Consider the following 23038-nt stretch of genomic DNA (forward strand, 5'->3'; position numbering starts at 1 on the left):
TTGTAAGAATATATAGTATATACATCACGTACAATGTACAGAACATGTGTTAATCAACTGTTTATGTTATCAGTAAGACTTCCAGTCAACAGTTACGTTTTGGGGTAGTCGAAAGTTACATGTGCATTTTCAACTGTGTTGGGGGTTGGCACTCTTAACCCCCCCCATTTTGTTCAAGAGTCAACTGTATTTCCGTATTGTGCAACCATCACCACTATCCATCTCCAGAACTTTTTCATCATCCCAAACTGAACCTCTATACCCATTCAGCAATAACTCCCCCATTATCCTCTTCCCCTACCCCTGGCAACCACTGTAAAACTTTCTCTCTATGAATTTGACTACTCCACATGCTGTATGTACAATATTATACCTTTGCATATCTTGTTTGAGGAAACGTAACACATTTAGAAAGCCAATCATCAGAAGTGCCTTCAAGATGGTTGGTAAGAAGACCATATATTTTGAGCATTCAACAAGTGGATTTCACAGCATCATATAATATTTTTGAATTATACAATATTCATCCTTTTGTGACTGGCTTATTTCACTTAGCGTGTTTTTAAAGCATGACACTTATGTGTCAGAACTTCATTCCTTTTTAAGGTTGACAAATATTCCGTTGTAAGTGTACACCACATTTTATAATTTTCATCTGTCAGTGGACATGGGTTATTTCAACATTCTGGCCATTGTGAATAATACATGTATGAACATGGATATATAAGTATCTCTTCAAAAGCCAGTTTTCAGTAGTGGGATTGCTGGATCATGTGGTAATTTTATGTTATGACTCCATCTTTAAGGAACATAATACTTCACAGAAAAATAGGAGAAGCTCAGAAAAATGAATGCTGTCAAGCACACACAGTAAATTCCAGTTTGGCTTGCAAAGGATTGGCTTCGTGAAAAGGTTAGTTTTAAAAATGGAAGTTGAACCAATTAGGAGACAACAGTGGCCAAGTTATAGGACTGTGAGGAGACATTTACTTTTATTATGGAGTCATGTGTAAGTGGGGTAACAGAAACATGGTCTGTTCGCTGACTGTGATGAATAAAAAGTTATTCCTGACCATAGTTTTAAATAGGTCAAAAATATTATATGATACTGTGAAATCCACTTGTTGAATGCTCAAAATATGCGGTCTTCTTACCAACCATCTTGAAGGCACTTCTGATGATGATTGGCTTTCTAAATGTGTTACATTTCCTCGAACAAGATATGCAAACGTTCAGACTTAACAACTTATTACATGTTCTAAATTAGATTATGTAAAGTTTGTACAACTTTGAAAATATGTAAGAAGACATTGAATTGTACACTTCAAATGGGTGATCCTTATAGTGTATAAATTATATCTCAATAAGATGTTAGCAAGACCTTATTACAAGTGATTGTCACAATTCTGTGAAACTTTATGTACAAATTTAACATACAGTGTCTTTAAACAGTAAGAACCATTAATCCATTTGAGTATAGACCCTTCCAACTAAACCTTTACTTATTTGGAGCCAATGTTTGGAAAGTCTGGTGTCTGAAATAAATGGATGGAAGGAAATGCAATGTTATTTTTAAGTCATGGCACTAACAGTATTTAGCAAGAGCCATATTGAGGGACAGATAGGAGTCAGAGTTAACACACACACCAGATTTGGTAACATATCTATTTCTTGCATATCACATTTCCTGATATGTGGACGTCATTTGTTTTATAAATCTGTAGATACTCATCTTTGCAATCCTATTGGATTTTAACGCTCCTGTTTTTAAATATCTGTTGTATTTATTCATATATTTGTACACTGTAGTTTATTGTGAAACTATGTGGAATAGTCACAAATTACACATTATAGAGTTCAAAGTAATGCAGTTGTACCTTTCTGAGATGGAAGACAGAGAAACGTAAAGCTACACTTGTAAATTCCAACCAGTCAGAGGTCAACCTTAAATAAAAATATATTTTAAAAGTTGCCAAGGACTTGGGGCACCTGGGTGGCTTAATCAGTTAAGCGTCCAACTTTGGCTCAAGTCTTAATCTTGTAGTTCATGAGTTTGAACCCTGTGTCAGGCTCTGTGCTGACAGCTCGGAGCCTGGAGGCTGCTTCAGAGTCTCTCTCTCTCTCTCTCTCTGTCTCTCTCTCTCTGTCCCTCCCCTGCTCGTTCTCTGTCTCTCTCAAAAATAAACAATAAATATTTTTTTAAAAGGAAACCTTTTAAAATAAAATAAAAGTTGCCAAAGGCAAAGGAGAAAGTATAACTTCTTAAAGGTCCACAGACTTTTCAGAAATCATTTTTTATTAAGTGTCTACAAGGATCTATATCACGGTACCCCTTTATTCCGTGTTTCCTGCTCCAGTTTGCTTGGTCTACAGGATTTCACATTTTGCCCATAGCATCATCCCGTTGTTGTTGTTTTAAGGTAATTCACATAACACAAAATTCTTGAATGTACAATTTAGCAGCATTTATTACATTTATCATGTTGTGCAACCTTCACCTTTATTTATTCCAAGACATTTTCCCCACCCCAAAAGGAAATCTCATGCCAATTCAGTCAATCCCCATTCCCTTCTCCCTCTAGCCCTTGACAACCACTATCCTGCTTCTTGTCTCTGTGGACTTCCCCATTCTGGATATTTTATATAAATGGAGTCATACAGTATATGACCTTTTATGTCTGACTCTGTCACTTCACATAATGTTTTCAGGGTTCATCCATGTTGTATCATTGCTTCATATTCATTGTATGGATAATGTTCCATTGTATGGCTATGAATCATCTCCCATTGCTTGGCTATTGGGGAATAGTGCTGTTGTGAACATTTGTGTCCAAGTTTCTGTTTAAGTCATGTTTTCAATTATTTTAGGTACCTAGGAGTGGAATTTCTGAGTCATATACTAATTGTATATTTAACTTTTTGAGTTTTCCAAACTGTTCCATGGCAGCTCTATCATTTTACATTCTTACCAGCAGTGTAAAAAGCAGATTCCAATTTCTCCATATCCTCATCAACAGGTTTTGTTATGGGTATGAAATGGTATCCTGTTGTGTTTTTGATTTGCTTTTCCCTAATGGCTATGATATTGAGGATCTTAATGTGCTTTTTGGCTATTTTTATGTTTTTAACCCTTCATTTTTAAAAAATTTATTTAAGTAATCTCTATGCCAATGTGGCATAGAATTATTGAATTCTTACCAGCATCCCTGTGTTTATTTTTACTCTATTCCTAAGGCTCAAATAAAACCAATATAGTGATGTTTCTTTTTTCAAACTAGTTTACATTTCTAGAGATAAGATAAGCCTGTAGAGCCACAAAGTCTTGACTTTTACATTACATAAAGATGTTATTATCTATTTTTCCTAACATAGAGTGAAGATTCATTTTATGTTCTATTAAAAAGAAACAGAACCAGTCATTCCAATAAACTTTTTCCTTTTCTCCCATTTCCAAATGGTAAGGTGGTTATGGAGAAAGACAGGCTATACTGAGGCCCCTAATGACATGGCTTGCTTGGACTTCCTTTTCAGTGCCAGAGGTTTAGAAATGTCCCCCCAAAAACTGGTATAGTATGTAAAACTTTACCTTTGCTTGGACATTTTGTTTGTTCCTTTGATATTTCTTTATGTCCCATTGCTAAGTAATAGGATGCCTGCCAAGGAAATACCAGTTGCCCCATCTCTTGTAGAGATAATACTGGTAAGGACAATTCAGAAATACCTAGGCTCCGTATTTGACATACTCTTAAAATTTCACAGAGCAAAGGACTTATCCATTTTATTCTAAAGCTCATTGGCCCTACCTACCATGTTTGTTTTTTTTTTATAATACAAACACATTCTGTATCGAACTTTCGTTGTAAAATGCGCAGATAGTAGAGATGCAAAGAAAGAAGGAAAGAGCAGTTTGACCAATGATTTTTTAGTTCGCATTTTTTAAATTTTAATTTTATATAGAACACAAGCAGGGGAGAGGGGCAGAGGCAGAGAGAGAGAGAATCCCAAGCAGGCTCCATGCCCAATGCAGTGCCTAGTGAGAGGCTCAAGTCCACGACCCTGGGATCATGACCTGAGCCAAAATCAAGAGTCAGCCACTCAACTGACCGAATCACCCAGGTGTCCTGGTTGTTAGCATTTTAAAAATTCACTACCACTGTGCCCTTGAGATAATTTCTGCATGCCACTCAGCAAACAATTATTGTATGTCAGTAACAATAAGAATGGCTGAATTTGTTGTGCACCTGTTATATATGTCTGGCACTGTATTATATTTTTTACATCAAATATCTATACAACAAACTTAACAAGGTAGATGTTTGGTAGGTAGTACCAGAATTTTTTAAAAACTGAAATAAAATACAACAGAGTAGAAAATATCAGAGCGCATCACATCTTTGAGGATTAGGTATGCCTTTCATGAAATTTACTTTCAATTGTACATTTATGTATGTGCTTACTAAGTTGGCATACGCTTGAATTTCATAATACAATGAGTCCATAGAACTGGGCTGTGTCAACCTATTGATAATGACAAACTTTGGATATTTCAGTAACCAATAATACAGGCTTGAGCATACCAGAAGACTATCTTAGGTGGAATTTTGCCTTCTGCTGACCTATGATGCATCACATTTGTCAAGCAGAGTACCATGCACTGGTTACCAGTCCCAGAGGAGGAATCTAAACACTTCTGCCCATTGCATCTTGGTATCAGAGTCCATCAGAGATGGAACAATGCTTTACTTACATAGAAATGAGATAGGGCAAGATTATCTTTAATGGTGGGTTTGGTCCACCATCACCAATGGGTCTCTCCCAGTGGTCAGTGCAGGACAGTTTGCGCATGCCCCTCTTGTGTCACAGTACAAAGAACCCTGTTCCCTCTCTGCAGAGGACCGCTATAACAGGTTTGCTGTATGATGCACACACGTTAAACTGAGACAAAAGAGCACTCACTGAGTCTGGAAGAGGGAAAGATATTCCCAGCACAGTGTGATACACAGGCTGTGTGGGCTCTTTATCTCTTGCCAAGGAACTTTTCATCCTTCTGTGGTTAAGTGGGGGTTAACATATGAGACTGCCTTTCCCCACAAGGTCTATGGTCTATAGTAGTGTTACTTTAATTTCCTTGTTATCAAAAATTTCAGTAAAAAGGAATTAACTATTTTTAGCTCTGTGATACTAAGTACTATTTAAAGTATTTTCCATTAAGAGCTAAACCTGATTGTTTAGAATATGTGTTCTTCAATATGCTATTTTGTACTTTTTTTTAATTAAGTGATGTAGTTTTACAAGATTATTCTTAGACCTCATATATGTATACAGTTTTCATCTTGGGGAGAATCTGGCTCTTAAAGTCCAGTGTTTTGGGAACTGGGGAAACAGTAATCCACAGGGAGGACACATTATAGGTCTCTTCAGTTTCTTAATGAAAGAAGTTTCTTCACATTCAGAAGCAATTCTTCTCGTCTTCAAAATTATAAAAAGAAACAATAAGAAAAAACTGGTCTCAGAGGGAATTCTCATAAGTTTAAGGATCCTCTTAATGTTTGCTTGTCTTTCTTTTCTTTAGTAATCATTAAAATAAAATCTTATTAAAGAGCACTGTAATGGGCATGGCTTTAATACATATTGCAGAATATAAGACAAAAAATTGGTTATAGGTAGAGGAGAAAATTGCTTGTTCTCATCATTAAATGAGTATTGTGTCCCTGTCAGCTTCAAACTTACCCCTTGTAAAATACAGAGAATAGCAAGTTATTCTTTTTTTTTAATTTTTTAATGCTTATTTTTGAGAGAGAGAGAACGAACGTGAATGGGGGAGGGGCAGAGAGAGAGGGAGACACAGAATCCAAAGCAGGCTCCAGGCTCTGAGCTGTCAGCACAGCCCAACAAGGGGCTCAAACTCACGAATGCGAGATCATGACCTGAGTTGAAGTCACACACTTAACCCATGGAGCCACCCAGGTGCCCTGCAAGTCATTCTTAATGCTATGTAGCTGTCCTTGAAGTATTATCAATAAATAGAAATTGTTATGAAAAATGCCATCTTTGTTTTAAATCTAAAAAGCTCACAATTAGTTTTTTAATTCCAGACAGTTGTTTCATGGCAGAGTGAGTAATTTTGACGTCATTTTTCCATTAAACTCCCCAATTTAATATCAGTAATTAAAACCAGAATATGTATATAAATAATGTTTATATGTATTAGTCATTTAGTTTTTTTTTTTTAATTAATTTTATAAATCCATCAATTCTCAAGAAGGCTATCAATGGCTGTTCAATTTTTCAGGGCTTTTTTCCAGACTTCAGACTTCAGCTCCGAAAGTAAAAGCTCTTTCCACATCACAGTCCTCGCATCAAGTGGCAGGTCCTATGTGGAACCTGGGTCGACTCAATCATGTAGCAATTGCAGTTCCAGACTTAGAAAAAGCCAAGGCATTTTATGAGAATGTTCTGGGGGCCCAGGTAAGTGAGGTGGTCCCTGTTCCTGAGCATGGTGTATCTGTTGTTTTTGTCAACCTGGGAAATACCAAGATGGAACTGCTTCATCCACTGGGAAATGACAGCCCAATTGCAGGTTTTCTGCAGAGAAACAAGGCTGGAGGAATGCATCATGTCTGCATTGAGGTATTTTATTTTAATGTTTGTTGTTTCCAATTTCTCTTACAAAGTGTCTTTTACTTTTTAAGACCATGTATTGTCACTGTCATCAGAAACTGGTAGTAAGTTATTTAAAGGGAATGGTAATTCTGGTCTTACTCTAAGGTAGATCTATCAGTATATTCTCTTGCCCTATAGAAAATTATAAATAATAATAATAACATCTTTTATTGAAGTCTGGATTTAATGGCCACAATAAAGGCCACCAAAGCTGCCAAAACAGATTTACATCTTTTCTGTAGTGTTTATTGATTATACATGACCTTCCATATAATAGGAATACAGCTGCTTTCACTATCACAAGGTGATTAGAAGAAGCAGGTGAAAAGACTTTATACAGTAATAATTTCCGTATATATGCTAAGTATTCTTATGATTATTTTCTATCCTTAAAATTCTAATACCTTGTTCCTTATTACAAAAGCAGTACATTTTCAATTACTGACCGTGGTTTTTAAGACCTTTCAATCACATCTGCTTACAATTCCCAAGAAAAACTTGAAATGTTAGATAAGAATATTCTCATTAGAGAGCCTGTATCTGTAGATATTCATGTTCAGATAACTGCCTTTTGTAATATCATCAATACTAATTATGCTTTGGTTTAAATTATTTTGGTGGGACAATTCTTTTGATAAAAAAGAATGGAATATTTAATAAGTAGGCCTCGTTCTTAATGTAGAAAACAAAGGGGTTGACTGTAGAGTGAACTCAAAGGTTTATTCAGTTCATATTACAAACATATTTGAGAACCTACAATGTGTACTGTACTGAGAGTGGGATTTAGCGAAGAAGAAATGGACTGTGCTCACAGTGAGGAGGGGCAGCTGTTTAAACAAGCAATTACAGTATCCTTTGATAAGGAGAATTAACATACATGTCTTCTCTGTAACACAAATGTGGGAAAGGTTGATTGCCCCTGGCAGGTGGAAGAGGTGAGAACACACCACAGGGCATGAGTTATAATAAATATGAAGGAATTCCCCAGGTCCACAAGAGGAGGAAGTATTCCAGGCAGAGGGAATAGCATATGGAAAGGAATAGAGTTACCGTAACAACTGGCATTGAATCCTTTGGCTGTGTACAAGTACTCGATGTGTATTATTTTCTTTAATTTTCATCGCTATTCTATGAGCTACTCTACTCACCTTCCTCAGGTGAGGAAACAGAGACTTGAGCAGTTAACTTTTTTATTTTTTATTTTTTTAAATGAAAACATTTTTTAAATGTTTATTTTTGAGAGAGAGAGAGAGAGAGCAAGCGAGCACAAGTGGGGGGAAGGGCAGAGAGAGAGGGAAACACAGAATCTGAAGCAGGCTCCAAGCTCTGAGCTGTCAGCACAGAGCCCAGCGCGGGGCTCGAACCCACCAACCATGAGATGATGACCTGAGCTGAAGTCAGACACTTAACTGACTGAACCACCCAGGCACCCCTGAGCAGTTAACTTACCATAGACAAGTTAGTAGTAAGTGGCAAGGCTGAGGTTCAAACCCAGATTTGTTCTGATTCCAGGATCTGCACTGTTGGCCATGGTGCCAGATTGCCTTCATTGTATTGGTTGAGTTTAAAATTTGAGGTAAGGGAGCCATAAGATGGTATTATTTATTGTTAATATTTAACTTTTACCCCCTTTTTTAGGAGTTTAATTTTGGCTGCCGGTCTTTATTTTAGTAGACTTGAGGGTTTGTTTAAGACCTCTCCAGGATGAGGGGCACCTGGGTGGCTCAGTCGGTTAAGTGTCCGACTTTGGCTCAGGTCATGATCACACAGTCAGTGAGTTTGAGCCCCACGTCGGGCTCTGTGCTGACAGCTCAGAGCCCGGAGCCTGCTTCGGATTCTCTGTCTCTCTCTCTCTCTGCTCCTCCCCCACTCATGCGTGCTCTCTTTCTCTCTCACTCTTTCTTAAAAATAAATAAAGCATGAAAAAAAAGAAAAAGACCTCTCCAGGATGAGAGGCAGGATCATAAACCTTTGAATTCACTCTTCCCTCTCCCACACTACAGTGTCTGTGTCCTACATCAGAGAGCCCGTGTCTTCAAAGGAAGCTGCTATGTGAGTTCAGTTTAAGTAAGAATAGTGGAAGTTCAGTAATGTAACGGCAAATTCAAAAGTACAGATTAAAAGGGGGAAATAAAAATGTATAGCAGTATAAAATGAAGGTGTGTAATAGGAGAAGGTGTGAAAAGTTAGTTGTTGCTACGTTAGCATGACACCCCTCCCCCTGCCATTGCTCTCTGTTCTTTGTAAAAATTAAAGTGGCTTAACTAGATCGATCGATCGATCAATAGATAGATAGGAAATAGGTAGATAGGTAGGTAAGTAGATAGAATGATTTTATTTTTTCTGTTCTCAGTCTAAAAGCTAAGTGTCCTAGAGGCGAGTCCTGTAAGGAAAGGACCTGAAAATTACACATATCACTCCTGTTCATGTCCCCTTGGCCCAAGCTTAGTCACATGGTATGGTTGGCTGCAAGTGCAGTCTGAGTCAAGCAGTTATGTGCCCTGCTAAAACTTGGGCTGTTGCTATAATTAAAAGGAGGAAAGGGTGGGGCACCTGGGTGGTTCAGTCAGTTAAGCATCGGACTTCGGCTCAGGTCTGATCTCACTGTTTGTGAGCTCGAGCCCCATGTCAAGCTCTATATTGACAGCTCAGAGCCTAGAGCCCGCTTCAAATTCTGTGTCTCCCTCTCTCTCTGCCCCTCCCCTACTCGCACTCTGTGTGTGTGTCTCTCTCTCAAAAATAAATAAACATTAAAAATTTTTTTTAAAAAGGAGCAAGAGGAGAATGCATGTTGGAGACCACCAATCTATGCTGCACTTGGTAATTTTAAAAAAATGGTATTGCCGAGATAGCATGACCCTTGTTCCGAATGAAGATATGCTATAGGATGTTAGCATTAGAGAGTTAGTGTTACCTGCTGCAGCAGTATGTGAGATCAAGTTGTCATCACATGCAGGTGTTTGATTCCCTGACTCACCAAATGGAACAAAATTCCCTGCCTATACTTGAACAGGACACATTTTTGCTGAATAAAGCCACTGAGATTTCAGGGTAAATTATTTTAGCACAGTGTAACCTAGTCTATTCTGGCTAATACAACTTGGGTCTGAAATTGCCTTCTACTGAAAGTACAAAAAGGGATAGAATTGGTCAGAAAATACTTCCTTGGTCATTAGAGTTACTGTTGCCATTGATACGCATTATCCCACAACTTTGGGGTGGCAAACAGCAACTATTTGATTTTGGTTAGGATTTTGTGGGTTAGGAGTTTGGGGGAAGGCTCTGCCTGGCAGTTCTAACTTGGGCTCTCTCACGTGCTTGCAGTCAAATACTGGCTGGGGCTGCAGTCATATGAAGGCTCAACTGGGCTGGGCATCCCACATGCCTCACTTGAGGTGGCGGTTGATTCCAGCCAGCAGCTGGTTGCTCAGCCCAGCTTTCCAGTAGGAGCACCTGCGTGTAACCTATTCATCTTCACCTGCTGACAGTAGTTTAAGGATAGTTGGACTTCTTTTTGTTTAAGGTTTATTTATTTTTGAGAGAGGGAGAGCATGAGTGCAGGAGGGGCAGAGAGAGAGGGAGACAGGATCCAAAGCAGGCTCTGTGCTGACAGCAGAGAGCCTGATGCAGGACTCAAACTCACGAACCGTGTGATTATTACCTGAGTCCAAATAGGATGCTTAACCAACTGAGCCACCCAGACACCCTGGGATCGTTGGACTTCTTACTGCACAGTTGGTTTCCCCCAGAGTGAGTGTCCCAGGAGAGCCAGGCAGGACCATATGGCCATTTCTGTCCTAGTCTCAAAAGGCCCACAGCAGTCTTGGTCATAAACAAACTTTTCAGGCAGATCAACTATGTGAGAAGAGGACAAAGACCCTACCTCTTGATGGGAGGAGCAGCAAAGAGTCCGTGGACAAGTTTTAAAAGTGTATAGCCATCAATATACTAATGTGCTCTAAACAAAAGGACAATGTGGAAAACTTTTAAATGCTGTAGAATGATTTTATTTTCAACTAGCCAGAGGTGGGAACCAACAACATTCTCATATGCATGAGGAAGTGACCTATTTAGCCTTTGTAAATGTAAAGAGACTTGAGCTTGGTGCTTGATAAGGTAGAAGATGATAAATATCACATAAACAAAAACCAGAGACTTCAGCTTTTCCTGTTTTGGGAATAGACAGCATTCAGAAATGTGTCTTCTGAAAATGCTCATAATCTTCTATTTTATGGCCCATAGCCATTTATTTCTTAACACCATTCCTTCTTTTAAAATGTTAAATCTACCCCTTCAGAGAAGTGACTTTCTTTGTAATTATCACAAGGATGCTTTATGTTCTTTTTCACTGAGATCTCACATAAAACCTCTGGTTTAGCAGGTTGTCTCTTATGGGTGTGCATCATAGCTCTTAGTTGACTTAACAGAGACTTTATTTTTTCATTTTTATTTTTTAAATATAATTTATTGTCAAGATGGCTAACATACAGTGTATACAGTGTGCTCTTGGTTTTGGGGGTAGATTCCAGTGAGGCTTAACAGATTTTAGACAAAAATGTACTTTTTCTCGTACGTAGATTAGTATCTCACCCACTACCAACATTTTTCTGGCAAAGTTGGCTTTTGGTTTCCATTTTTTCTTGTAAGGTTTGCCCACATTTCTTACACTTGTGTGGTTTGTCTTTCACTAGAGGAAGTTTGGAAGTCTTCTCTTGCTTATGTGTGGACCAGGTAGCCAGCTGTTTCCTGGCACAACTTGTACTGATGGTGCCCATGTGCACTTCCTGCCTTCTGCAGGCCCCTCCCTGAGGAGATGGTTCTGGTATTGAGGAGAATAGGCTGTGCTTTCACTAAAGAACTTCCCTAAAGAACTTGCCCAGACAGCAAGGTGTATCACGGTGCAAGCCTTTCTTGTTCAGCAAATTTGTATTAAGGTTTCAAAATGTTTTTTAATGCTTCCATGCTAGTTGGTTAAACAGCTCCTGCTCTAAACCTCCTGAGTAACATCCCTCTTCCAGAAGGACCCTTCCCTGAGACCCCTACACTCCTCACACACACACACACACACACACACACACACACACACACACGCATGCACAGACACACACGCACAATTCATCTCCTAAAGGGTTAACACGTTCAGCAGGGGTCTTCCAGGACTCCGATCCTCAGTGAGGTCCCCCCATTCTATTTGGTTGGTGTCTTTGTCTATATTATATTGCTGGTTGTTGAGTATTTTCGGTTTCACTCTGATCTTCACTGTATTAGCTGCTGGGGACGCGTAGCTGAGTGGCCCACTTGCTTCATGTGTTCACAACATGCCCTGCATTTTCCACAGAGGATTAGTGGTGACTAACCAAAATGCAGCTTATAAGAAATAAAACAAGGACAGTAGTAATAGTGCAAGTTAGAACAAAAAGGAAATGTAAGGCAAGATAAAACTAAAGGTAAGATTAGTGCACCTATTTGCTTTGCCAAATAATGCTTTGTAGTGGCCAAAACAAATGAGAAAATGAACAGTATTCAAAATAATTATGGCTCCTTCTCCCTTCCTTCCCTTCCTGTACAATTCAATCTTGAAGACGTTAGGTAGGGCACTCCCGTGTTTGGGGGGAGAGCCGAAGTAGCCCAAATCAGGGTGTGTTGTGGCCAAAGTAGGGTAAAAAGAGCATCTTTAGGTGGGAGATGCCTGCCATGGGAAAGCCAGAGACCAAGTAGGATGCCCATGCCTGGGGAGGTCCAGCTCAGGGTGCAGTATTTGAGCAGAGTGGGGTGGGGGTCGTACCTGCAGAGAGGCAGCTCAGCTTCAGGTGTCAGAGTGAGAAGGTCATCAGCATGGAAGGCTAACCTAGTGTAGGCCTGTGGAGGGTGACATTCATGGGGGTGGCGGGAGCATCATGGAGTGTAAGAGCCTGAATAGGGTGAAGGAGGCATTAACACCGTGTGTGTATGTGTGTGCGTGTGTGTGTGTGTGTGTGTGTGTGTGCGTGCGCATGCGTGAGTGTAGGGGGTACCCAGCATGGGGAATCAGGGCCTGGCTCCGGTGAGGAGTGCATCAGTACAGGGGGAAATGGTGACTCAGTGTGGGGAGCTGAAGCCAAGTGGGCTAGTGCATGTTGTCACATGGGGTGGCCTGATATGGGGAGCAAGGGCCTGACCAGGGTGAGGTAGACATCCACATGGGGTGGCAGCAGATATAGGGAGTCAGAGCTCAAACAAGGAGTGAAGGGTATGCATACATCGGGACAGTTCTATGCAGGAAGTTGGGGCCCAGACATGGTGAGGAGGGCTTAAAGTAGGAGTGCCCGAACCCAAGTGGGTCAGGAGGCTTCCACATGGGGCCTGGTAACATGGCGTGGTGACTGGGAGCTCAGGGGGAGTGGGAGATGCAGCCAGGTGAGGAGTCAGGGGACACACCTGTGGTGAAGAGTGCATTGCTGAGGGAGGTACAGCAGCAGGGATAGGGGCTGATTTCTTAGAGGGTTTAATTAAATAAGTAAGTACAGTGAAAATCATGGGAGTCAGGTTTCCCAGTCAAGAAATCGCATTACAAGCACAGAAAGGATATTGGATTTCATCTGGAGATAATCCTCACTGCACCAGACTGATGGGGAAAAGCACATGATAAAAATGTTATTTAAAAAATAAGACAGGATTAGGGTGCCTGAGTGGCTCAGTTGGTTAAGCATCCAACTTCAGTTCAAGTCATGCTTTCACGGTTCATGAGTTCGAGCCCCACATCAGGCACTGTGCTGGCAGCTCAGAGCCTGGAGCCTGCTTTAGATTCTGTGTCTCCCTCTCTCTGTACCCCTCCCCTGCTCATGCTCTGTCTTTCTCTTAAAATAAATAAACATTAAAAAATTTTGGGGGGGCGGTGCCTAGGTGGTTCAGTTGGTTAAGTGCCTGACTTCGGCTCAGGTTATGATCTTACAGTTTAATGTTTAATAAACATTAAAAAAAAATTTTTTTTTAATTTTTTTAACCGGCCTAGGTGGTTCAGTTGGTTAAGTGCCTGACTTCGGCTCAGGTTATGATCTTACAGTTTAATGTTTAATAAACATTAAAAAAATTTTTTTTTTAATTTTTTTAAATAAGACAGGGGCACCTGGGTGGCTTAGTCAGTTAAGTGTCTGACTCTTTTTATTTTTTCATTTTTTTTTAATGTTTATTTATTTTTGAGAGAGAGAGACAGAGCAGGAGCAGGGGAGGGATAGAGAGAGAGGGAGTCACAGAATCTAAAGCAGGCTCCAGGCCTTGAGCTGTCAGCACAGAGCCTGACATGGGGCTTGAACTCATGAACCACAAGATCATGACCTGAGCTGAAGTCAGTCACTTAGCCAACTGAGCCACCCAGGAGCCCCAGTGTCTGACTCTTAATTTCAGCTCAGGTCTTGATCCTCATGGTTTGTGAGATCAAGCACTGACCTTGCAGGGCCTGCTTGTGATTCTCTCCCTCTCTCTCTTTTCGTCTCCTGTGGGCTTTCTCTCTCTCTCTCTCTCTCTCTCTCTCTCTCTCTCTCTCAATAAACATTAAAAAAAAATAAGATACAGGGGTGCCTGGTTGACTCAGTTGGTTAAGTGTCTGAATTTGGCTCAGGTCATGATCTCGCCGTTACTGAGTTCCAGACCCATGTCAAGCTCTATGCTGACAGCACAGAACCTGGAGCCTGTTTCAGATTCTGTGTCTCCCTCTCTCTCTCTGCCCCTCCCCTGCTTGTGCTCTGTCTCTCTCTCAAAAATAAATAAACATTTAAAAAAATAATAAAAAAAAGATACAGCGTAAAAAATGTAGCAGTTTTATTTTCTGAGTGGTCCCATAATGGATGACTTATTTTTTTATTTGTTTGTTTTTATAGATCTTTTGCCATTGAGCATATATTATTTATGAAAGAAAAATTGTAAGGCTAGTAAGACAACTTATTTTTTGCATGCTGAGGAGTGTTTGTTCTTCAACCAAGAAGGCAGAAAATTCTGTTTTTTAAAAATTTCCGTTCTCTTTTTGGCTTTATGATAAGCCCTAGGGAATAGCTAAGCTCCGCCAGTGAATTGTATGTCGCCAGTTCAGATGTGGGAGTTTCATTTAAAGATAACATTTCCAGAGACCAAACAAAAAAAGGGGGCGGTGTGATGAGGTTTTAAACTTTCTGTGTTATTAAGTAAGGAAAAAATTTTAACTTCCAACTACAGCTAAAATCATTTTGTAAAACTAAGAGCAATATATTACCAAGAAAAAATAAAGAAGGAAAAGGAAAGAGCCTCTTGAAATAAGAGAGTCCTATCAAACAAATGTGAAAGCTGAGGTGGCATATGCGCTTCTGAAATAATTCTCAAGAATACACAGGAACCCTCTGAACTCCATGCGAAGTGAGAACATTGTGAAGTTTGCATAATTTAGTTAGTTAGTTTTTAATTTGGGGGGAAAAGACAGTTGAAACAAATATTTTATCCAGGCTTTTAATTTTAACTGTCATGGATTTATATCAATTTGAAGATTACATTTCATTCATTGTTGATATCATTTAGCCTCATAATTTTATATAAAATAAAAAGCCTATATCTTTGAAATTAGTCAAAACATGCATCCTTGAAAGTAGCACATTACTCCGTGCATTACTCAAAGTAGAATTATTGAATTAGTATTGTTGTATACCTGACTTTAATGTGACATTGTATGTTAATTATACTTCAATAAAAACTTTTTTTTTAAGCAGCACATTATTGTTCATAAAATTTGGTCACTGAGAATTATAGACCTTAAGATTTTTTTTAAATTTCTTTTTGTCTTTTTTTAAGTAGGCCCATGCCCAACGTGAAACTTGAACTCCCACCCCTGAGATCAAGGGTTGCATGCTCTACCAACTGAGCCAGTCAGGGACCCCCCATATCTTAAGATTTAAAAAAAAGATGTTATTTAGTTCAACTCCTTGCCTTCAAGCAAGTAAGATTGCATTGACATTTTCAGATGAGGCAGTTAAGGACCAGAGTATAAGATTTACGTAGAGATTCTGAATTCTAATTGTGACAGTCTGAACATCTTTTATTTGGAGTATTGTCACTCTTAATTTACAAATGACAGGAGAAAATCAAAATAGATTTCCAGATACCAGGTACAATCCCATGACCACTACCACTAAAAGGAAAAGACAAGACAAGACAAGACAAGGGAGGGGGGAGGGAAGGGAGGAAGGAAGAAGGAAAGAAAAGGAAAGAAAGAAGAAAGAAAGAAAAGAAAAAAGCCAATAAGTTGAAATCAATAGCCCAGATTTTCACCAGTGGTATTTAAGGTCTTATGGAATTATAAGATGCACAACTGTAATTGTACAAAGGACTGTAAAAGGAAAAATTTGTAGATGGCTTATTATTGACTGTCATTTTTATTACTTAGGAGGAAAGACTTAATTTCCCAATTCAAGTTGCTTTGCATTTATTATAACCTTAAAGTAGATAATGCATCTACTTTCAATTCAGAAAATTAAAACATTTCATTTCATTCTCTTTATAACTGCCAAGCAAAACATTAGGAGTACTTCTAAAGAATTGTAAAGTTTATAGCAACACTGTAGCAGAAGGATAAATGTGGTAGAGGTCTTTAAAATCAAAATCAGTAATAGAAACAGTAACAGAAATAGAAATTGATGCTAGTGCAATGTTAATTCGGCAGTTTTTCAAAACATAAATCTAACTTATTAAATCTTTTTTATATATATATACGTATACATATATATATATATATATATATATATATATATATATATATACACACACACACACTGTCAATTTGGTTTCCATACAACACCCATTGCACATCCCAACAGGTGCCCTCCTCAATGCCCATCACCCACTTTCCCCTCTCCCCCACCCCCCCCATCAACCCTCAGTTTGTTCCCAGTATTTGAGAGTCTCTTATGGTTTGCCTCCTTCCCCTCCCCCCTGGTCTTCTGTTAAGTTTCTTAGGATCCACATAGGAGTGAAAACATACAATATCTGTCTTTCTCTGCCTGACTTATTTCACTTAGCATAATACTCTCCAGTTCCATCCATGTTGCTACAAATGGCCAGATTTCATTCTTTCTCATTGCCAAGTAGTAGTCCATTATATATGTAAACCACATCTTTTTTATTTATTCGTCGGTTGATGGACATTAACTTATTAAATCTTAGACGTATTTATTGGATTAAGGGATATTGAAGAAGCAGTATACTAAAAACTGAGTGCAATATCAGAATTGTAGATATTTGTACTTGGGTAGAATGTTCTTTAATGAAAATATCCATGATCATATTTAGCGTAGAAGTTATCAAAAGGACACTGAAAAAAGTCATGATTCTGTTATGAAATATTTCAAACATACAAGAAGTAGAAAAAAAATGTAATGCAGTCCCATATTCCCATCACCCAAATTTCAACAGTTTTCAATATCTTGGCACATTTGCTTTATTACTTTTTTCCTTAAACTAAAAGTCCTTCACAACATGTCATTTCACCTTTATGTAGTTTGTGTCTCTAAAAAATTAACCATGATGACATTATCATATTGATCAAAATTAAAAATAAATCTTTTGTCACCATCATAAATAATAGTCCATAAATCAGATTTATCAGATTAATTCACAGATGTCTCTAGAGTTGACTTGTTCTAATCAAGACTTAAACAGTGTCCATTTATTACAAATGATTGTTAATCACTTTAGGTCCTTTTTTAAAAAAAAATTATTAACATCTTACTAGTATAGTACATTTGTCATGATTAATGAACCAAATTGATAACATTATTATTACCTAAAATCTATGCTTAGATTTTCTTAGTTTTTACCCAGTGTCCTTTTTCTGTTCTGGGATCCCATCCAGGATCTCACAGTACATTTAATTATCATGTCTCCTCATGCTCCTCTTGTCAGTGACAGTTTCTCAGAGTTTCCTTGTTTTTGATGACCTTGATATTTTTGAGGATTACCAGTTACTTTGTAGAGTCCCTCAACTCTCATGAGATTTTTTTCTCATGATTAGATAGACTTGAGTTATTGATTTTTGGGAGGAAGACCACAGAGGTAAAGTGTCATTCTCATCACATCACATCAAGGGTATATATTATCAACATGACTTACTACTGTTGATACTGCCCTTCATCCCCTACCTGAAGCAATGTCATCATGTTTCTCTACTGTAAAGTTACTCCCCCCCCCCCCCCACCCATTCTCCATAATATAAACTTTGGGAGGAAGTTTCTATGTGAGGCCAGTGCTGAAGGCATGGAGAATTATGCTCCATCTTTTTGATAATTCCATAAATTACTTGAAATTTTTGTGAATGGAAGATTTGTCTGTTCTTCCCCATTTATTTACTCAATTATTCATTATTCAGCAATTTACTTAGTGATTCAGACATTTATTTGCATCAGTGAGGATGTATAGATATTTATACTTCGGATTATAATCCCAAACTACTTTGTTTTGTTGCTCAAATTGTTCCAGCTTATCAGAGGGGCACTTTGGGTTGGCTCCTGTGTCTCTGATATACCCCGTCTTTTTTGTTTGTTTTCCTCCCACACCTGCTTACTTTCTGGTACTATAAGATGTTCCAGACTCATCATCTGTATTCCCTGCCCTAGCCTAGAACCAGACATTTCTCCAAGGAGCCCTGGTTCATTTTACTAGAGATTGGTATTAGAAACCAAGATCTGAGCTCTGTATGTGCTTGTTGCTACTAGAGTGTCACTGTTTCTTGGCCTTTTGAGCTAAAAGCAAGGGTATATATGTGTATATATACATATATCTATAGATATTTCTCTATATAACCAGATAGAACTTACAAGATTTATATATAGCATACTCATGAACTCATGAGTTTATACTGATGTTTCCAACTCTAACCCATTACTATATGGATCACTGTAGCCTTCTTTGTTCATAACTGCCCATTCCAACAGTGAGAAACTTGGCTCCCACCATCTGCTATCCATTTATTTAATTGTTCAATTTCAGTATGGATATATAATGGCTGTATTTGTTTCCTAGGGATGCTATAATAAATCACCATAAACTTGGTGGCTTAAAACCGCAGAAATTTATCTTCTTAGAAAGGTCTAGAGCCTAGAGTCCAAAATCAATAGGAAGAAATATGGAAGAAGAAAAAGAACAAAACAGTGTAGATCATAAGAGAGAGATGTAGAACATGGTCAAAGGTTTTATCAGAGTATAGTTGGAATCCCGGAAAAAGAGGAGAAGAAAACATAAGTAATAATTGAAGAAATAGTCTACAAGTGCATTACCAATCTGAAGTAAGACATCAACCCACAAATTCAGGAAGCTCAGCAACCCCAAGTAGGGCAAATTCAAAAAACAGTACCTAAGCACACTATGATCAAGCTGAAAGCCAAAATGAAGAGAAAAATCTTAAAAGCAATCAGAGGGGGGAAAAAAAAGACAACAGAAATGATGAAATAACGTAATATGTAATGACATTTTTTTAACATACAAAACCCCCTGCCAATGTAGAATTCTAATTGTAGCTGAGTTAACAGGCCAGGTTTATCCCTTTGCCTCAAACAAACAAAAAAATCTGACATTAGACAGCACAACTCATTGACTCATGAAAGAAGGGAAACAAGATGAGCCCTGCAGTTTTCCAGCTTACTGGCTGGAGAGAGTTTCCAGGCTGCAGTATAGGAAGGGGGAATCCAAGTGAAGGTTAGCAGTCTCCCTGAGTTGAGGAGATAGAAGTTGAAGTCTGGGGAGGCCACAGGGATTGAGTTTGCAGTATAAAGTACAGGAAGAGAGAGCTCCAGAGAGAGTTTTCCAGAGATCTGCAGTACTTCTCCAGTCTTCATCTGAGTATTGAACAGTGCATGATACATGTGAGGAAGCTACCTGAGCCTGGGAGTAGAACCCTTTGAAAGCATCAGAATAATCTTTACGCCAGTTGGACCAGTTTGTGTTCTTACCCACCGTAGTGGAAGTTCTTGTAATTTACGGGGTGTTGGGTAGAGTATTTAGAAGGGTTTTGCCTTATCAGTGAGGAAAATCAGTCCTAGATTCAAGGCTGCTCTGGTCCTTCAGTAAGTGAATGGGTAAATAAGTTGGTACATCCAAACAGTGGATTATTTTGAACACTGAAAAAAAGTAGGCTATCAAGCCATGAAAAGTCATGGAGGAATCTTAAGTACATATTACTAGTGAAAGAAACCAGTCTGAGAAGGTTACGTACTGTGTGTGACATTCTGGAAAAGGCAAAACTGGAGACAGTAAAAAGATCAGCGGTTCAAAGCGTGGGTCGGGGGGGAGAGGAGAGAAAGGATGAATAAGCAGAGCACAGAGGATTTTTAGGGCAGTGAAAGTACCTTGTGTGATAGATACCGCAATGATGGGTACATGTCATACATTTGTCCAAACCTGTAGAATGTACAATACCAAAAGTGACCCTATGGTGAACTGCACTTTGGGTGATAATGCTGTCAGTATAGGTTCATCAGTTGTAACAAATGTACCACTCTGGTGGGGTGTGTTGATAATGATGGGAGCTATGCATGCATGTGGTCAGGGGTTATATGAATAGGAAATCTCTGTACCTTTGCTCACTTTCGTGAACGTAAAACTGCTTTTAAAAAGATAGTTTAAGACAAAACAAAAACGCCGTCATTCTAGAATTCTGAACTTGATGAAAATATCCTTCAACAATGAAAGTGAAATGGAAACATCTTAAAAGAAAATGAGAGGATTCCTGTCCAGTAGACCCGCGCTATAAGAAATACTAAGGAAGTATTCAGGATGTATATTTAGTATTCATCCCTTCAGGATGAAGGGAAATAATACCAGATGAAAATTCAGATCTTTACAAGGATCGAAGAGTACTAGACATGGTAAATTTGTAGGTTAAAATAACAACTTTTTTCTTACCTTAAATTATCTAAGAGATAATTGACTTGAAGTTTTTTAAATGTAGAGTTTATAACAGAATAAATAAGTGTAAAGGACGGGAATTGGGCAAATGGAAGTATCCTGTTGTAAGTTTCTTATATGTGCATTGGTGGACTAATAAGATTAAAATATGAATTGTAAACTCTAGAATAATCATTAAGAAAATTAAACAAGGGAAAACTAAAATATAACATAAAATAAAAAGTACAAAAATACATGTTTTTTTTCCAAGTTTTATTTAAATTACAGTTAACATACAGTGTAATCTTACTTTCAGGTGTAGAATTTAGTGATGTAGCACTTAGAACACCCAGTGCTCATCACAACAAGGGCCCTCCTAATCCCCATCACCTATTTAACCCATCCCCCTCCCCCTCCCCTCTGGTAGCCATCAGTTTGTTTTCTGTAGTTATGAATTTGTTTCTTGGGGTCGCCTGGGTGGCTCATTCCATTGAGTGACTGACTCTTGATTTCTGCTTAGGTCATGATCCCAGGGTTGTGGGATTGAGCCCAGCGTCTGGCTCTGTACTGAATGTGGAACCTGTTTAGGATTCTTTCTCCCTCTGCCCCTCTCCCCCATATGCGCTCGCTCTCTCTCTCTCTCTCTCTCTCTCTCTGTCTCAAATAAAAATTTTTTAAAAATTGGGGGACGGCACTTGGATGGCTCAGTTGATTGAGCATCTGACTTTGGCTCGGGTCATGATCTCACACGGTTCATGATTTCTAGCCCCGCGCTGGGCTGTCTGCTGTCAATGAAGAGCCCGCTTCAGATCCTCTGCCCCCCTCTCTCTCTGCACTTCCCCCACTCATGCTCTCTCTGTCAAAAAATAAATAAACATTAAAAAAATTTTTTTGTAAGAGTCTGTTTCTTGGTTTTCCTCCCCCCCCCAAAATGCATGTTCAACCAATAGAAGTCAAGAAAGAAAGAATGAAGTATTAATGAGACAAAAAAATAAGATGGTAAACAAATTCAACTGTATGAATGTTAATTAAATGTAAATGGATTAAACATTAATTAAAATGCAAAGTTTATATATCTGGATTTTTAAAAACCCCATACATTTAAAAAAAATCTATACATCTGCAGATGAAATTAAGAAAACCGTTCCATTTATAATAGCATCAAAAGAGGAAAATACTTAGGAATCAATTGAACAAGGGAACTGCAGAAATTGTACTGGAGCCTGTTTCAGATTCTGTGTCTCCCTCTCTCTCTACCCCTCCCCCACTCACTCTCTGTCTCTTTCTTCTTCAAAAATAAATAAACATTAAAAATTTTTTTAAATCTTAAAAAAAATATTGTCATGCATCAGATGACTATTGTTAGGGAGGCAACATTCTCTAAATTGATACATGGAGTTAATGTAAGCCCTATCAGATTCTGGCTGGCATTTTTGCAGAAATGAACAAACTAATCTTAAAATTCACATGGAAACGCAAGGGATTCCAAATAGCCAAAGCAATCTTGAAAGAGAAGAACAAAGTTGGAGGATTCACACTTGCTGATTTGAAAACTTTATACAATGGTATAGTAATCAAAATGGTGTGGTACAAGGATAAGGATAGACCTACAGATCAATAGAATAGAACTGAGAGTCAGATATAAATCCTCATATTTACAGTAAGTTTTCAACAAAGGTACAAAGACCATCCAATGGGGAAAGACCAGTCTTTTCAACAGATGGCATTTAGGACAGCTGGATAGCCACATGGTCACACCATATGTTTGATAAGATTTAAAGATTTATAAGATTCTTTTGATGGTGGGGACACAAAGGCAAAACTGTTCTTTAGAGCTCCAAATGACAACGCTGCCATGTAGGCCACATGGGATTGCACCTGGGACAGAGTAACAGCAAGCTGCAGTTGTAGGGGGCAGCTTAATGAAGCAAATGGGGTTAGCTTTCATAGGCTCCTTTCAGCCTGGTTAATTTGAATAATTCTGTGGGCTCTGGGGTATATGGACTGTACCTGGTTGTTTGGTACTGTCTCTGGAGCAATTAAAGTGGCCACATAATGGCCCTAGAGTGTGAGAGCCTAATAAGGGAGATGGTTGAGAGGTGGCCTTTTATCAGTTGCTCAAGAACTGACCAGCCTCTAGCCAGGGACTCAGAACTGGGTCAAGACAGCATTTCAAAAACGCTTAAAGCTATATTACACCATATATACAACTTAACTCCAAATGGGTCAAAGACCTAAATGTAAAAGCTAAAACTATAAAGGTCTTAGAAAAAAAAAAAATAGGCATAAGTTTTCATGACCTTAGCTCGGCAATGGTTTCTTAGATATAACACCAAAAACATAACCAATAACATTGGCTTCATCAAAATTAAAACGTTTTGTGTAAATACAATTCACAGAATGGGAGAGAATATTTGCAAATCACATATCTGATAAGGGAGTTATATCCAGACTTATATTCAAAGAACTTACGACTTGTCTTTATCCTTAATCTTTTGTC

At 38.5% G+C, this 23038-nt stretch overlaps 1 protein-coding gene across 1 annotated transcript in view; it reads left to right on the forward strand.

Moving 5' to 3' along the window:
* Positions 1-23038, forward strand: part of MCEE (methylmalonyl-CoA epimerase) — a 28696-nt gene that overhangs the window by 2913 nt on the left and 2745 nt on the right. The window contains exon 2 of the mRNA XM_049613977.1: positions 6293-6630. Within this exon, the coding sequence (XP_049469934.1) occupies positions 6293-6630 (338 nt within the window). The remainder of the gene's footprint in view (positions 1-6292; positions 6631-23038) is intronic.

This window comes from Panthera uncia (assembly GCF_023721935.1).
Source record: "Panthera uncia isolate 11264 chromosome B3 unlocalized genomic scaffold, Puncia_PCG_1.0 HiC_scaffold_1, whole genome shotgun sequence".
NCBI lineage: Eukaryota > Metazoa > Chordata > Mammalia > Carnivora > Felidae > Panthera > Panthera uncia.